General features: G+C 44.3%; 1 protein-coding gene across 6 annotated transcripts in view; it reads left to right on the forward strand.

The window, feature by feature from the left end:
* Nucleotides 1-17,867, forward strand: part of PLEKHG4 (pleckstrin homology and RhoGEF domain containing G4) — an 86,550-nt gene that overhangs the window by 22,644 nt on the left and 46,039 nt on the right. For all 6 annotated transcript variants that reach the window (XR_004419025.2, XM_033069584.2, XM_033069586.2 and 3 more), the window contains exons 4-8: nt 4,972-5,187; nt 8,708-8,831; nt 9,923-10,016; nt 14,984-15,070; nt 16,836-16,952. Coding sequence is in view for 5 of the 6 variants with exons in the window: in XM_033069584.2 (XP_032925475.1) it covers nt 4,972-5,187; nt 8,708-8,831; nt 9,923-10,016; nt 14,984-15,070; nt 16,836-16,952 (638 nt within the window). In the remaining variant the exon portion in view is untranslated. The remainder of the gene's footprint in view (nt 1-4,971; nt 5,188-8,707; nt 8,832-9,922; nt 10,017-14,983; nt 15,071-16,835; nt 16,953-17,867) is intronic.

Raw genomic sequence — 17,867 nt, forward strand, 5'->3', positions numbered from 1 at the left:
GTCAGGCAGGGTTTGATGAATACATCTGGGAGGCTTTGGGGTAATAGCACAAAATACTGGGAAGTGATTAAATGATCACTTTTTGTTAGCTTTCTCTTCACAGGTGAGTTTATTGTGGTACTTTGCTTAATAATTCTTTGCAAATTTATGTTGGTACAGAACCAAATTCCATTGGAAGAACTTTTTAATTTCAGTTAATCTGATTGGTGGTGACCTCCTCCTGCTACATTCATGATGTGCAGAGTGTGTGAGACTTGTCTAACTGTGCAAGTCTCTCATAATTGAAAACTGGCTTTAGGAAGATGGCTGGGGCAAGAGGAAGCAGCAGTGGATGCCACAGTAAAATACTGGCTGTGTAACATGACCTGAAGATCAGCAAATGTACATGCTGATAACTGATTTAGGCAGCAAACTGCAGAGCTGAGGATTCCCCCTCTTCCCTGCCTTCCCCTCCGGCATGCTTTCTTCAGCTCCATTTATGTTTCAAGTAGGAGCTGTTTAACTTGAGTGGAAGAGTACAGAAATTAAGCATCTAACTTCAACTCAGATTGAATGTTCAAGCAGGTATTACCAAGATTTCTTGATGCTTGGGTTCCTGAGCTGGAGCTGTGCTACTGCAGGAGGAACTGAGAGGGTAATCCAGGTGTGTGCCTTTTGCACCAGACTGTAGGCAGGCAGTGTGTAACCACATGGGCCCGGTGTGGGCTTTGCCTTGCTCTGCTGAGTCTGGAAAGCTGCAGCTCGATATGCAGATCTCACAGAGGAGCGGGTGTGCGGCGGGGGCGGCTGGAACATGCCATTCCAGTTCAACAGCTCTCATTCCCTGGGACCCCTGGCTAGGAAAATTACCCAGCTTGAAATATTGCAGTGAGGACTCTTGAAAGGATTGAGGTACAGAGCTGTGTTGTTAGAGCATGTTTGACCCTCTGGGGCAGCACATGCAGATCTGGTTGTCTTAGGACGTACTGCCACTGTAATGCTTGTCCTGGTCTCAAATTATGTGGCCAAAAGCTGTAGCATGATTCCATTTGACTGCATGTACACCTGCTTCTCAAGTGTCCAAAAGTCACATTTTACCTGATGTCTTCGTGACCTCCTGATGGAGCTAAATCAGTGTCCATTGATTAAAATAAAATTTCATTAACATTTGCATCATACCAATTTAATTCCGTAGTTAGGCAAGCCCAGAGTTGCCAGGCACTTCTGATACTTTTGAAGTGACAAGCATTTCTCTTGTGTGAAATGGAGGGGTCAGCTCAAAAGTTTTTATTCCTGCAGTGCATGTCTTTCTGAGTGTCTATCACCATGAGCAGAAAAAAAAAATCACTTTCTGCCTATCTATGAGACTTGGGGGATATATGCCAGGAAATAACCATGCTGTGGGTATCCATTCCCCTGGCCAAGCTGAACCTGGTTTGACTTCATGCTTCATGCTAGGTCTTGGAACACCTAGTCTGTGTTTAGTGCTGGGTGGACACTTTGCTCATGAGTCCAGTGTTCCCATCTCTTCTGTCTAAAATTAGCCAGGTCCAACTTGTTATAAGAATGATGTTCTCACTGGTCCAAAGAATAAATCTTGGCTGCTGCTGGAGATTTCAGCAGTGATGCACCCCTCTGGGGTACACACAGAGGTTGTTTTTAATGAAAGACAATACAAATGATTCTGGGGATTTGGCTGAAATAAGTGACATTCGTGGCTCAAGTATGCTGATGGTAAACTTGGGCATTACAGTTTAAGAGAAAAGCAAACCTTGTTATCTCAGTGCTTGTAAAGCAAAAGAAACAATCTAAAGTGCCAGGAAAACCACCCCAACTAACCAAATAAACTCTTTATGGTAAAGGGCAGCTCAAGTATCTGTTAATGCTGGCAGTATTTCTTAAACACTATAACTGGCACTATAAAAAGCTTAATCCATTCAATTACATTTGATTGCTTTGAGATCCAAACAAGCTATCCCCTTATCTAGCCCCATTAAACCCTCAGAGATGTACTTATAAGATAATTCAGAGATAAAATTACAAAGCAAAGCAAGTGTCCTACAAATGGGCTCTATTTTTCCAGCAAGGCAGTTTTGTAGGTTAAATTCTCTGTGTCTTGTTGAGGTCATTTTGCTACTATGATTGGAAACTCTGTGTATCTTGCCTAAACTATAAATAACAATAAAACTTCAGCTTTACTGGGTCAATTCAGATCTGAAGTTCACACCTCAGCAGTGGTGGGCAGAGACACAATTTGCTCTGTGTGAGGTGGAGGAGCTTGCTTGTTACAGCAGATATTGTAGATTGTGTCAAAATACATGTTCAGAACTGGGGCATCTGAGTTTGCTGTGTCTGCAGGTTTTTCCTTGTCCCTTAACTCTCTCCCTTCACTTCCATTCTCAGTGAGTTTATTTTGTGCACAAATAGAGTATAAAATGTCTGAAGTCAAATGTGAACTGTTTTGAGTTGGTGACCTAAAATTTTCACTGGTTCCATTCACAGATTATGTGACTGCTGTTTTTTCCTAATGACTAACATCTAAAGGAAAGAATTCCTCTATTTTGTGGGTGGAAAATATCTTGATATTCAAGAAACAGGCTGAAAAGCCACACTGGGGCATATTGAGCAGCACCTGTTAGGGCATTCCGTTCCTGGTCCCAGTTACTACCTGATGTTAGCACAGGTGATACTGGTGCTGGGGCAGTTTGCAAGGAAAATGCTAATGTCTCTTTGAAATGCACACAAGCAAATCCTCCTCTACCACTTCCTTGACCTCGGGGAAAGGTGGAACCTGCAAGCACGGCAAATTCAGATGTCCCTGTTCTCAATTTGCTTTTAGATGTAATCCTCCACATTCTTCAATTTCCGCTTTAGTGAGTGCCTCCGCCCCAGATTGCAAATAACAAACAGTGTGCTTGGGCCTGTTGGGAGAGCTGGCACCTGCAGGTCTGAGCTGGGCTGCAGGAGCTCAGGGAAGAGTTTTGTTGGGGCAAGATGTGAAGGCTGAAAAGCCCTGGTACCATGACTGTGTGTGGTGGGCTGAACAAAATGCTTCTCTCCTACCTTTTGGGAGCTGCTGCCTCATTCCTAACAGATATCCAAGGCAGGACTGTCACATTTATGTATTTATGTATTTATGTATTTATGTATTTCTCTTGCCCTGGTGTGTAACCTATGTGGAACACAGCTATGTTCCGTTTCTTGTCCTTTTTAAATCTCTCATTTTGGTCCTCTTTGCAGGCTTTTGTCATTTAATGCAGACCCGTTTACTACAAACTGGGTAGTTCTTAGCAGGCCTTACAGCTCATTGATAAGGTGTTCTCCTGGAAAGTCTACCAGCTCTTAATGTGAAACCTTTGGGCACCACTTCAGTGACTGTGATGTTCAAGATGCTCTTTCTGCAGGAGATCTGTACCCCTGTAAAATGCTGCTTCAGGAAGATGTATCAGTGTTGTCTGAAGTGGATGACCTCTTGCATCACTGGGAAGTGGAGGCTGAGGTAGCCCTAGGAGCAGAGTGGGGCTCTGGTACAGCCCAGAGCTGGGCAGAGCCCTGAAACCATCACAGCAGCTGATGTGGCCAAATGCAGCAGATGCCAAGCTGGATCCCAGGGATGCTCCTCAATCAGGGTGTTACCAAAGAGGAATGAGCAGCTATTCTATCATGCCCTCCATGGTGCAGAGCCCACGAGCTCCTCCTAGTTTTCCCCACTGTTGGATGATTGGTTGCAGTGAGCCATGCTGCTCAGGGCACTTCTCTCGCCCATTTTAGCAATTTTGAAAGCAGTTCGGGCTAAGCCTCAACCTGTAAATCTCCTTCACTGCTAAAACTTGTATTGAAAGCCACTTCAAGGACTGCTTTGTTCCTGGTCCTGCTCTTTAATGAAGTATTGGAATCTGTTAGTAAATAAACTGAGTCAAGTGTCAACATTGTTGATGCAGCAGGAAGGTAGGATGGTTGAAGTAAATTTTAAGTAGCAATTAAAATGCCTGACTTCATAGCAAGCAAATAAATATTCCACTCTTATTTTCCTAAAGAAATGTTGGTATTTTTGTTAGTTGATACTGAAGTATCAGTATATATTTAGTTTACCTTTCTGCCAGCACAGGGATAGCCTAGCTGTGTACTTAGGATTCTAAAGATCTATTATTGAAGATGTACTGTTGGCTTCTGATTCTTGTGATGTTGGGAAATGGGGAATAATACTTCTTGCACAGTGGCTAGATACCTTTTTCCTTCTTTCCACATAATTTTACATGAAAATTGAAACTTGATAGAACTAACCTTAGTTTCCAAGTATAGCCAAGGTATTTAATTTTAGAATTAACTGATTCTGATAACTTGTGCTTCAGAGCTGAGGTGTCAGACAAAGGAGGCATTTTCTGCAGTTCTTGAGCAGGAACTGGTTGGTGTAATCATCCTGTTCCTCAGTGTTTTTAAATGGGTTTTTGACTTTCACATGAAATGTTAATTAAAAAAGGCTGGACAAGGAGAACAAGGTCTCTTTGGCTAATTTCCAGCTGGTTTGTCAGCCTCCAGTTGACTTCATATTTTCGGAACTAATCTGAAAGTGGTGTTGAGGGAGTAATTCTGTCCTGATGGAGCAGCCCTCCCTGTCAGAAGCTGGTTTATCACTCCAGCATGTTCTGGCTGCTGGAGCTCAGCCAGGGACTTGTGCTGTGCCAGACTCCCAGGCTGTGAGCAGACATGTACTGCTTGATATGTTACCTTTAAGAAGGACTTGGACTGCAGTAATCCTGATCTGAATTGAGCTTTTATGCTTTGCAAACTTCACAATAAATTGTTTTCTTTTTTTAGAATTACAGTACTATTAATGTTATAACCAGTTTTGGAACATGCATGCTGCTGGCTAAAGGGCTGGAGGAGCTGCAGAGTGCTGGGCTGGGGGCACATCTCTTCCCAGTCTGGTATTTACCTGGGACCTTTTGGATAGAACTCTGTTTGAGCTTCTGTTTGTTGCTTGTCTTACAGGGATGATGTCAGAAGAGACAGAGATGAGAAAAGAGGCAACTGGCCCAGCTGTGTTGAAAGCAGTGAGTAAAAGCAGTGCCCTGGAGGAGACTTCACCACCTGTTACTCCCCCAACATCCCCAACTTCTGGAACTGCCTGGGGTGGTCAGTTTGCACCTACCCTAGTCAAGGATGTGAACCCAGCAGTGCTTAGGAGTGGAGTTGCCTACCTGCCTGGTGAGTGGCTGAGCCAGAATGTGTCTTGGAAATGTGGTTTGTAGGAGGACAAGGGAGATGAGCCTCCTTTTGCAGCGCTGGAGACTGGTGCCAATTCTATTTCTTTCACCCCAAACCTCTTCAAAAGGTCAGTTTCTTGAATCCTCTGAAGTTTCTGAATGGGCAGGACAGGAAGTAGAACTTCCCTCCCATTAATGTTAATTTGCTCTCAGGAGTCTTAAAATGTTAACCAAGCATGTATGAGTCAGAAATGCCAAATCTGTGGGCTCATACCAGGAGTTCAAAAAGAACAGAGTGAGGGTGCAGCTAATGATGGGCTGGTGGGCCTGACATCAGACCTGGTCAAAAGAATAGGAACTTGATTCACTTGGTAGATAATTAAAGGATAGGAATGTAGAAGATGCTCTTTGACAGGACTCTTGAAAACCAGTTTTATCCTTGGTAATTAGAAGTTTGGTTGTTTAAATGTAGCCACCTAGATATAATAGATTTTTAGAAAACATTTGATTTCATGACACATAGTGTTGAAAGGAGTATCCCAGTGAAATGGATGAGCAATGTGTAGGGTGAACGATAGTGTTGCTAAATAGCAAATGACAAAACTAACTATCAAGGGAGAGCTTCCCAGAATTATTCTGCTAGAATTGGGTTGTAGGTCAAATGTTATTCAGTGTTTGCATCTGATAGAGCAGTGAATATCAAATAGCTGCAGATAAAATTTATGCACGGGACAAATACTGGCAGAGGGGTGAACAAAGCTGAGGCTGTTGGACAGAGCAGGCAGGATTGCTTGGTGTACAGGGCCCACACAAGAAGTCTTTGTGTTTAACCAAACATGAAGTAAAGCAGAGGAAGTAAGATCTACCTCTCTAGTGAGAAGCAGCATTTGGCAGCTCTGTGTAAGGAGCCCCTGTGGGCTTGTCATTTCAGAGCCAGTGAGAAGGTTGTTCAGTGTGGGGCAGGAGAAGCTGCATTTGATCAGCTCAGGGTCCATGTACAAGTTGAAAATTGGGCAGAGAGCCCATCCTCAGAGGAGAGGTCAGGCAGACCTGTGCAGTGTGGAGTAGTTGGGAAGGAGAGCTAAAAGGCAGCACAGGCCAGGTGATTCTGGGTCTGCAAGACCCTTTTTGCCCTCAGATGTGTAAAGGGGAGGAGATGACTAGACACATTATGAGACTGATTTTTTTTATCTCTCTGTACTTGGTGATACCTCTGAAATAGTCTGGGCTGTGTTGAAAAAAGCCCTTTCTTGTAACCAAACTGGGTGTCTTACAGACTGGAAGTTTGTTTATCTTATAGGATAATTGAGAAAGAGGTAAAATCACCTTTATGCCAGGAAGGAAAAAGGGGAAGGGAGTTAAAACTTTTCCGGTTTCTGGAAGAAGGTGAAATGGAAAACCAAGGGCAGGGCAGAATGATATATACATATAACTTTGCATTAGGAGATGAATTGTTACAACAAATTCCAAAGGAGGCTTTTAATCTTCTGGTCAGCTAATCAGTTTGGACATTTTAATGCTGTATATAACAGCCCAAAAAGTTACAGGGTTAGAGAGAGTCTTTCAGAGAAGCTCTCAGTCCATGCTGTTGCAGGAGCCTGACCATTGTACCTGAGGCTCCCTTTGTCACAGATTCCTATCATAATGTACCACTGATAAATGAGACAAAAGCCTTTGAATATGTGATGAAGGGATATCAAATGGCCTCCAAATGCCTGCAAGAAGCAAGGATTGGGCTTGATACTGCTTCCAAGGAAGGAATTGTGTATCTTATAAAAACACTGTCAGATTTGATTGACCTCTCTGCCTCTTTGGGGTTTCAGTGGGCAATCCTCACACCCAGTCTGGTGAGGGAATGTACTCACTACTCAGTTAAATGCTTTATGTTAGTCAGTGGTAATGATACAGTAATTACATTAGAAAGAATAACTTCTATAATGAATGGTGAATAAGAGCTTATTAATAAACTAGTTGCTGATGGAGTTAGCCAAAACTCCAGGATAGTTTCAGTTCTGGATTCTGCTCTGGATTATGCCACTGTTGGAAGACCTAGCCCTGGTGGCTGTGGTTGCTTCTTTGACCTGGTCAGGCAATTCCCAGACTGCTAGATGAAAGTTGAAGGTTTAATCAAATTCTGGTGATCATCATCTGCCTGATGGACAGAAGATGTTGGTTCAGAATTAGAAGGCTTTTACTGAGTCTGGTTATTGAGCCATTTTTTCAGTAATGGAGGGCTTTGCTCTTTTATTTTATTTTGTGATGGTGTCCTTATCTTATGAAACAAATTATATTAATAAGATTTTTCTAATTTCTTTCTGTCTCTGATTATGCAGCATCCAGGCTACAGTATTTCAGAAGTAATAAAAGTCATCCTGAATCACACTGATGATGAAAGATTTTTGTTAGCAGGAGAAAGCCTGTGTCACACTTTTGGTCCCTGATAGGGAGAAAGCCCTGCTTCAAAATGGTGTCCATCTGTGTCTGTGGGCCTTACTTGAGTCAGGTCCTAGTGACAGATTGACATCACACTGGGGCAACTTTCCATGCTTGAGGCTCTCCATCTGTGTCTGTTTTACTTGTCAGCTGCATGCTTGTCCTTGGGGTGGGGGAGAGAGGTGGTCCAGGACAGTACCTGCTGTGGTAGCAACAGAGTTAAGGAGAGAAACAGATTTCTTCAAGTCTCTGGTTTTGTCTTGTGCTTGGGATTTCTGCCATCCTTTTTATACAGTTTGTATGACAGGAAATGGCTTCTTATGAATTACTTCTCACACAAAAGAGATGTTGTCCCTCCTGTTCCCCAAATCACTTACCTTCCCTGTTGCCTGAGCAGGCTCACTGCAGGTATTGCCTGGTTTTGAGTCTCAGAGGCAGTTCTAGCTTTCCAAAGTGGTGTGTCCACCTGCTCTTTATCCTCCTTTTGCACCTGGAGAGGAGGCTGGACATAATTCCAAAACTGGCACTGTTAGGTCCTTCTCCTCCTGTGATAAGGGGTGGCACTGGGCACTGAGCAAGCTATGCACCTCATGAAAGCTTCGCACTGCCCTTGTCAGAGCTGTGGGCAGGCAGGAGTGTGTTCCTCTCTGCAACCTCTGAGGAGGAGCTCTGGGCTCCTGCTCCAGGGCTTTGCTTCCAGAGCTGACTGGTTTTGTTCTGGGCTCAGCCTGCTGCATGTGCCCAGTCTCGTTACATAGTGCATGTTCTGCAGACCTGTCTGCTCTCTCATCTGACAGCAATGTGAAGGTGAGATTCTCTGTCTTGAATTTGTGAGATTTCTGCTTTTCTCAAGATTTTTGTTAGGCAGCTTCAGCCATATTTATGAAGCAGTAAATAGGGGCAGCATTTGGGTAGTTTGGAAGTGTATTTATAGTCTTCTACCATCTGCAACATACACTATACTGAGTTCTGTGGAGGATTTCCAGGAAGGTGGTGGGGTCTCAGTGGGGGAAAATATGAGGCATAGAGACTTGGAACCAGGCTCTGTTGAATTACTTGTGTGATCTCTACCTCCTCTCTTTTTACAGGTACAAGAGACAAATCAGGACGTGCAGTGGCCATAATAACAACAAGGAACACAGCCTGGTTAAACCCTCACTGCAACACCACTGAGCTTGTACGCCTGCTTCTGTACTTGCACAGCATCCCAAGGTTTGTGATGCTCCTGGCCTGACAGAGCAGACAGCTGCTGCTCTGTCCACTTTGCCTTTCAGGGAGTTGAAAATTGAGGCAGGAATGGAAGGAGTTTGACTTTATTGGCCTAGGAACTTGGTCCAGGCAGTTCTGAAATTTCACAGGTGGGAATCTCCTGCTGGGGTGAACAGGCTTGTGTTCAGCAAGCACTTTACCTATTCTGTCTGTGCTGTGTGCACATGGTGTGATATAATTGGGTATGTACTGAATGTTTTCATGTGTTGCCATGAATCCAAGCCATTCTTGCTATCCTTCATCAGTTCAGAAAATGGGATTTGGGAGCTATCATGGGGCAGTCATGCAGCAGCTCTGTGAGTGTTGTGACATGATATTTTAGTGCCAAGCCTCTGAGCTAGAGGGGGGGAGCATCTGCAAGGGCTGAGAGTCTGCCTTGATGTCAGGCTGAAAATTGTTTTTGGAGCCTGCAGGTTAGAGTTTGCTGCAGCTTCTCTTCCTTTCACTATGACATGCTCTTCTTCCCCAGCTCATCACCATGCTTCGCTTTTAGATGATTAAATAAGAAGAGGTAAAGCTAGCTCTGACAGTGATTTTTTTGTTTTTGAGGCCTTTAAACAATTAATAAGGGAAGCAGGCTTAACCCATGAGACATTCATGGTTGGTTTCTTAGGCTTTTCCCTTCAAATCTGATTCTGGGTGAGATAGGCATTGGGTTAGCTCCAGACTGGCTGCTCTTCTGAAGCAGTGAAGCTGAAACCAAGCTTATCCCTGAACACAATCAGGAAGGATTGATTTTTCTGTGTGTATTATCCATCAGCACCTTTGCCATCAGTGGCACATGTTCTAGGAATAGGAGAAATGAGAAATTGGGTGGAAGTCATAGAATCAAATGGCAGATGTAAAAACTGAGCAATCATTTGGTGGTTTCTGTGTCTATGTTGTGTTTAGGAAAAGGTGACCAGTTAGTTCCTGTTATTACAAAGCCATCATGTACTGGTTTTTTCACCCTGCCATGACTACAGGTTCTGTTCCCCTAGTCTTGTTAATTTTCATGGGTGACAAAGGTGATGTTTTTATCTTTGTCCTTGCAGACCAGAATGTCAGGCTTTGGGTCTCACTGTGCTTGTGGATGCTCGTCGCTGTTCACCTGTTCCTGCTCTCTTCAAGGCGTTCAGCACATTGCAGGTGAGCTGCAGCTTGGGCAGAAGAACACTGGCTGCCTTGCTGTCATGGGTGGATGTTACATCTCCATCTGCTGCTTATGTCTCCATCTGGCTTTTATTTTGCTTTGGGAGGTGGAGATATGCACCCAGCCCTGCTTTAGGAGGATGACCTGGACTTGCCAGACTGCAGACAAAGCAAAAAACCTAAGCCAGTCTGAGTTAGGGGAGAACACCCCTCCCCACCCCTCCAAATTTGCTTTCATCTCAGTGCTGAGAACAGCCCATACCCACATCTCAATGCTGTCATGAATTATCCTGCTGGGAGGTGCTGTCCCCTGCACTGAGGGGCTGTGTGAAATGTGCAGGGATTTTTGCCTGCCACAGAGAAGGAAGGAGGAGAGGCCTCTGCCTGGTGTCAGGGGAAGGGAAGGGCACTGCTTGCCATGCCAGGTGAAAAAGCACATGCAGCTGTTGATGTGGCTGTCGGTGAATGATTAGAATCGGATGTGCTGTAACTCTAGATTGCTTCGGGTCAAAGGCTTTCATATCAGTCATTTGGGAAGCCAGTGGGTTGTGTTGCCCCTCCTCCCAGATAGAAACTACGTTGCTGTTAGAAAGCCAGGGAGATGCTTGGTTGTAGTGATGACTAATTTTGTTTAAGCAGGTGTTCGTTTTAAATCAGAGCTTAGGTCTCTTAGGACTCAAACTCTGCATACTGGTAACAGGGCAATGTTTTAATGAAGCTGATGTCTGTGGTTTATGTGCTTCAGTGCCACATCTGAGAGTTGGGTCTGACTCAGAGGTCTGTCCTCCTGCTTCCTGGGCTGGGTGGAGCTGAGAGCTCTATCAGCGTGCTTATTCTCTGTGGTGAAGGAGTAATCTGGTGCCCTGCTCAGTTCTGCAGAGGTAACAAGCAAACACATTCTCTTTTATGCTGTGCCCACATGGCAGTGGGCTTGCTAAAGCTTTTGAGCGTTTCACTGTCCATGACTGTTGCATGACAGTCTCAGTAGCCTGATTTGACAATCAGCAATGTTCTGGCTGTCTCAATTCTTGTACAAGCATGGTGATAATGCCACTTTAACCTTAAGTTTCCCCTCTGAAACGAGGGAGGAGGGAAGCTTTTTGCTGTGCAGTGATGGCTGTTTGGCTTTGAGCACCTCGTTATCAGGGTGGTGCTACATTTTTTTAACAGAGTTTAATGTGCTGCCAGACAGATTGCTGGATCTGAGTGTGTGCTCAGGTAACAATGACTGACAGAGGCTGATTACTCTGCTTATGGTTTTCTGATCCTTACACTGACTCTTCTGAAGACTCTGTAAAGGAGATCTGATCTCCTTGTAATGGCACAGGAGTAATCCCTGGCTCCTCTGAGCCTTTTGGAGATCTTCTTTGATCCTGTGGCAATGTTCCCCTCTACTCTGGGACAAGGATAGAGTAATACAGAAAATGGAGTGTAACTACAATAAGGCAGTCTAAGTGTTCCAGATTGCAGCAGGATTAGCTTGAGCAGTGACTGCACTGAAGTACAGACTGTATGTTCTGCCTCTGAGGCTACAGAGCAGATCACCTCCTTGGGGTCCTTTCTAAAATCCCTTACACATCTCAGTGCAGACTGACTCTAGAGCTCGTTTCTCTGCTGTCCTGCACTCTCCTTGTACAGGATTTTAATTTTATAGTTTCTGTGAAACCTACTATGATAGTGTGCCAGAATCTGTCAAATGTTGAGGTCCAGCATTGCTTATTCAGTTCTGAGGGGCTGTTTTCCTCTTGACCCAGCAGTGGGAAGCACTGCTTCACAGTGGGGAAGCACAGATCAGATGCCCTAATGCAGAGTCCCTTCCTGCTGGGGTCTCTTAAGTCTAGAGACACTCCTGGGGAGCAAAGGTTCCTGGGTCAAGATATGTCAGCTTTAGGAAATCTTTCTAACACTTCTCCACCTTTCCAGAATGAATGCAAGATGAGAATTAAGTGCTAGTAGACAATTCTGGGTGCTTGCAGGTTAGTCTTCCCTATAGCACTGGGAGTCTGTTAGTTGCTGTGTCCAGAACCACCTGATAAACTGGTGGGGAGCTTGTCCTCTCTGCCTTCAGAGTTTGACCAGTTATATTCTGCAATAATTTTTTTTCCCCCTTCTTTTTAGAATATTGGGTGGCTGGGAAATCTTTTTGTCCCAGACAACAGCCAGAGCAGAGGGAGTGGGGCAGAATAAAAAGCTGCTGCAGAGCTGTGTCAGGAAGAAGCAGGAGGAGCTCTGGCAGTTCTGTGCTGAGGTGAAGGGAAGTGCACAGTGTGTCCATGTTGCAGGAATAGATCAGGCTTGTTCCTGTGGGAAACTGCATAATGATGCTTTGGAGCCAGGATTTTTGCAGGGGTAAATGCTGTAATGTTTGGTTACAGGTTGTCACCAGTAAGCTCTGTGCTGGGAGGGGTGGCTCTTAAGAGGAACTTTGTTACTCAGAAGTGCTAGGCTGGTCCCTTGTTCAGTGAGCAGGTGGTGCATGGACAGTGGAATGTGTGCTCTGCCTTCAGTGAGCAGGTATCTGTGGGATTTCTCTCTGCCTGAATCTTAATAGAGTGAGATTCTTTTGAATTTCCCATACCAGTGTGAATTTCCTGTAATCAGCTGTGTTTGTGAGTTGGATAGGGAAGAGTCAGTTTAGCATTTGAAAGCAGAGAAGTTCTGTGCAAGCCTTTCTGGTCCAGAGGTGTATTTACATTCTCACTTAATGAAGAACTACAGAGCACATTGGTCTCACGTTAGCACCAGGCACCCCTTGTTACTCCATTACAGTGATCACTTTGACACTGACTGAGGTACCTGGGGACTCTCCCCTCTGCACAAACATTCTTGGCAGCCTGTGCTTCTGACTGTGCCAGTGTTGTTAAGTCTGGCCATGAGTTTCCACTTAGGGCAGGAAGCCAGAAAACTGGAACTTGTCTGAGAAACATTGAAAAAAAAATCTAATTCTTGTAAAAAAGAATAATAATGAAAGGATCTATATTTACCCTGGTGCTTTCTGAGCTCCTCTTGATGCCCCTCTATTCTGTGCTGTCCACAGAGTACCTGTTCTGGGAGGTGAGGAGTTCACTTATGTGTGTGGAACTCTTGTTTCTTTGCTTCTGTGTAGTTGATTTTGTTAGCAAAGGTGGTAAGAGATTGTGCTTAAAGCTGCAGGAAGGCTTCCTCGAGTGGCATCCTGCTGTTCCCAGCTCTGCTTGTCTCCTGAGATACTCCTGATAAACTGTTTCAGTCTTTGGATTCCTCCGTCAGTGCTGGATGAGACTGATTTCGCTTCAGCTGCTTAAATTAAAAAATGTGGTGAAAAGTACTTGATTTCTTTGGAAATACAATTTCTTCTTGAGCTGGAAAACCTTGAACTTTTCCCTTGACAGCTTTATCTGTGAATGGTTTTTCAGTTTCTATTTTCAGGAGTAACAAACAAATGAATTTTTTGGCTGCTGTGGTAACCTCTTGTTACACCATCACTACCTTTATCCCTCACTCAGATTGCATATCTCTTGACTGTTGGTGCAGAAGAGGCATTGTGTAAGAAAAAAATTTGTTCAGCACCATCATCAGTCTTGAATCTGTGTCCAGTCTTCATCCTTCAGTACTTTCTAGCAGATAAATTCAGAGCTGGTGATACAGTTGTAATATTTCCCCATCCTCTTTTCTGTATTTACCTCGTGCAGCCTAGTTATGCAGTAAATCCTCTTTGGCCTTTTGATCAGTGTTCAAATAACAGTGAAAGTGGGGATAATTCACTTTGGAAAAATTAGAGATGATTTAGAAACCTCTCACGGTTTTGGAAGGTGTTTCAGTTGGGATTTTTTTGCTGCCTATGTAAAAGGATCATGGTTTAGGACTGGATGAGAGAAAGGTCTTTTTCCTCTGTTCTGGAATCTCTGTTGCTGCTTTCACTTGCAGAATTTGGACTCCTTGTGTTGGCATTGTTTCTGAATTGCAGAACTGCACCCAGTGTCACATTAGATCATTCAGTCTCTATTAGTCCACTTCTCTCTGTACTCTGGCTCTGCTACTCCTGGCAGATATTTAACCCTACTCACTGCTGGAGCTGTTTATTTAAACAAGTTTGTTTTGTTTTTGTGGCCTGCTGTGTGGCAGGTTCCTTGCAGCTTGAGCAACACCAGAAAGGACTTGTTGCTTGACAATTCCTGAGATCTTTGCACAGGCAAAGACCATGTAGGAGACATTGAAATGGATGGCTCTTGTTTAATCCTGTGGCACAACAGCTTAAATGGCTCTTCTCCTTGCTTTCCTGGTCCAGGCATCACACACAGGGAGCCCTGTCTCCATGGTCTAGATCTTTCTGCCATGTTTTCCTCTTCCTGCTGTTGCTCTCTCTGCTTGTTTCTCACTTCCCTGTAGAATGCTTCTATAATTGCTCCTGAACCGCTGAGTTTGAACTACAGCTGCCAAACATCCCTTGTATTTGGAATTTCTGTCAGTTTAACAGTAGAAACAGGATGCAAGTACTTGACTGTAAATTGGCAGTGAGTAGAGACAAGACGATGATTTTGGCAGGGGGTTGAGGGTGGAGCGGGGGAAAGTCACTTCCTTTCAGTTAGGTGAAGTGACCAGGAAAGATATCAGGAAAAAACTTAGACATGGAGCATGGTTTTTGGTTTTGCTTTTTTGTTTTGTTTTTTTTTTAGTTCTTTTTTTTCCCCCTTGACTCACTTCCCTATGCAGAAGGCAGATCTTCTTTAGTACTGCCAACACCTGACCTTTTCCATTGCTTCCTTAAATATTGCAGGACTAGTTGATCTGAAGCAACCTATGTTAAAAAGACATCACCTTGGTATTCTGTAGATTGGCCTTCCTTAATTCCTGGTGACTACCTTCCAGGTTTTATAGATGCCTTTGAAGGATAAATTGCAAACTTGTGGATGAACCTGGTATGGTACATTCTCCTTACTATCCAAGGCAGATCAGTAATGGATTTGTGCTCTGTTCTGTTGTAGGACATGGATCCTCACTGTATTCATGGAGTATTGCTTCTGGTTGAGAGAGATCTGACTTTTCGGATGGAGAAGCCACCAGCAGGACAGGTAATGGAACCATTTATCTGGGTTTTGCTGGGCCACTCTTGATATCCTTTATTTAACTCTCCAGACAGCAAATTCCCTGTCAGTGATGTATGTTTATTCTCACATGAAATTTCTGTAGATGTCTTCTGTTTTGTGGTCACAGTCTCTAGGGTGTGGTATTTATTGCATTGTAGTGTTTATGTGAGCTGAACAAATCCCTGTCATGCTCTGCTTATTGCCATGTCCATCAGTGACATTTACACCACAATTACATCAGTCTGCTGGGGGCTCAGAACACAGGGGTTTGTTGGGAACATGGGTAACTCTGTGGAGGAGCCCTGCACAATTAACTAGAGATGCTTTTCATGTTCTCCCATTAACAAGGGGGAAATGCGTGGTCAGGAAGAGATCACATCATGCTAAATTCTGAACTCCACCTTTGAGGGTGCTTGTTGCTTTCCTGGATTTTGCATCTCTTGTGTTTCCTCTCCTCATACCTGCTGCTGCCAGTGGCTGAGAGACTTCTGCAAGAAGGGGAAGATGAGATGGTCATTTGTGTGAGGTTCCTTTTGTAGCTGAAATGTCTGGAAAGACCAGCAGGAGGGAAAATTACCACAACATCACTGAACTCATCCACTAGAAGTAAAATTGTCTTGGTATTCTATAGCTGTATAAGAAATGTAGACTCCCAGCCACTCTGTGGTGAGTGAACAGAGGATCAGACTTCACCTTATTCCTCTCTCTGTGCTCCAAGACTGTTGCAGGCTGAACTTAAATTCTGTGCCTGCTGAAACTCTATTGGCTTCAGAGTAGGCCAGGAGCTCCTTTCGGCTCCTGTGGATGAAGATGCTGTGACAGGCATCAGGTTTGCTGTGTGTGTGGTGTGGTGTCTCAAAAGATTAAAGAATGACAAATGCTAATAGTCCATTTCCTTATTGCCCCCATGTGGAAGAATTTGGATTCAGAATGGGGGCTGCAGGCATGCAGGGAGAGCTACAGAGGACAAATACATTGAACAAACACAAAGAATGTAGGAGGGTGCAGAGGAAAGGCTAATAAACACAATGGCATGCAGGAGGAATTGGAAGCATCATCACAATTTTGTAAGGAGGTAGAAACTTCGCACTGTGTATGTGGGGGAGTTAAATGTCTGCACCTGAATTTGTGTCTGGGCTGGCTTCTGTGTACCTGCAGGAGCACTTGTTGCTCTGGTGAGTGTAGAAATGCTCTGAGGTCCTGCAGGTTTGCAGAAGGCAAGTTAGCTGTGTCAAGATCCAAGAAACTCCTGGAGCAAATAGCAGCTGTGATGAGTGGAGAGTTGAGGGTAGGGCAGAGGCTGTTCTGTTAGACTCTTTTTTCAGGAGCTGAGATGGGGAAGCTGGGGGCTGGATTTAACCTCCCAGATTCTCCAAACAGATGCAAATCACAGCACAACTGTGGGAACATGTGAGGGAGTTGCTCTGCTTACACCAGGAGGTACTGGCTCTGGAGAAGGCTGGCTGCTGCCAGACTTCCATCACAGATGTTCTGCCTGGTGAAACAGCGTGTTGTGGCCTGCATTCCTTCAGGGCTCGCCCGCTGAGCCGTTCAACAAGCTGCTCTAAGATTGAATTTTTTCCCCCTTCATATTGTAGTGATATTGCAGCTACACACTGCATGCTGTGCTTCTGTGCAAGATAGATAAAGAAATTATGAATTCTGCCTTTTGTTAACCTTCCCCTCCTCCTCCAGTACTCACACCCTAATACAAGTGTGCTTTTTTCTTTTCCTTTCTATTCCTGTGCAGTTTGAACTTCTCACCTCCATGAAATCCCTCCACAAGCACATAGACAGCTCACAGCTGCCTCTAGAGCTGGATGGGACATTCCCATACTGCCACCAGGACTGGCTGAACTTCCGCAGGGTGAGTAGGATGTCTTGTGTGCTTTGGCGTCTGAGAGAAGCAATGGCATGGTAACAGATGGGAACAAGAGGAACTTGTCAACAGCTGAACCTACAAGCATTGAAAGACAATGTTCCTGTAAAGCTGTGAATGCAAATCAATCTCTGGTATCAAAAAAATGCTAATACTGTCTTCATAAGATGGATACACACTGTGTTTCTTGGCATGACTGCAGGAACTAAAATTTTAGTTTTTTACTCATCTGCTTGAACTGAAATAATTCTTGCAATTCTTTCTTGCCTTCAAAATGTGGTCAAATCTGAATGGAATCCTGTTGTGATATGCAGTGGCTCTTGAGTTAGACTGGACAACAGACATCTGCAGCTAATCTCAGGAGAAGGTGTTTGTGTCATGTTTCCATTGGACTAACAATGAAGAACTCGAGTGCAATAACCAGTTAAATCTTTTTAGTTTTGGAGCAAGTTCCTCAGATCAAGCTATTATCTCCTTGGTCATATTTGCAGTCCTTGCATGAGTGAGACTTGGAAGTTCTGGATAGTCAGTTCAGAATTCTTCTTCTGAAGAATTCTTCAGAATATCTTTTACTTGCAAGCAGCGGGGTATGTGCAGAGTGCCAGAAGCCTGCAGAGGCAGCATCCATGGTACCAATACCCAGCTCTGTGTGCACTTGTGCTGTGGAGGGAGCCTGAATGCTGTCAACCATGTGCTTGCTGTATCTTTAAAAGCTCTATTGAGTTATTTGGCACACCAAGACTAGACAGGATTAAATCTCTGTAAATCTGCACACAAGCTGGCTGTCTTCACATTGAGTTTGCTCACCCTGGAGGTTGACAGAATTGTTGCCTCAGCTTCCAGAGGATCCAGTGGTCTTTTGGCTCTGACCTTGCTACTCAGAGTGCTGTGTGCCACAGTGCA

This window comes from Catharus ustulatus, chromosome 11 (genome assembly GCF_009819885.2).
Source record: "Catharus ustulatus isolate bCatUst1 chromosome 11, bCatUst1.pri.v2, whole genome shotgun sequence".
Lineage (NCBI taxonomy): Eukaryota > Metazoa > Chordata > Aves > Passeriformes > Turdidae > Catharus > Catharus ustulatus.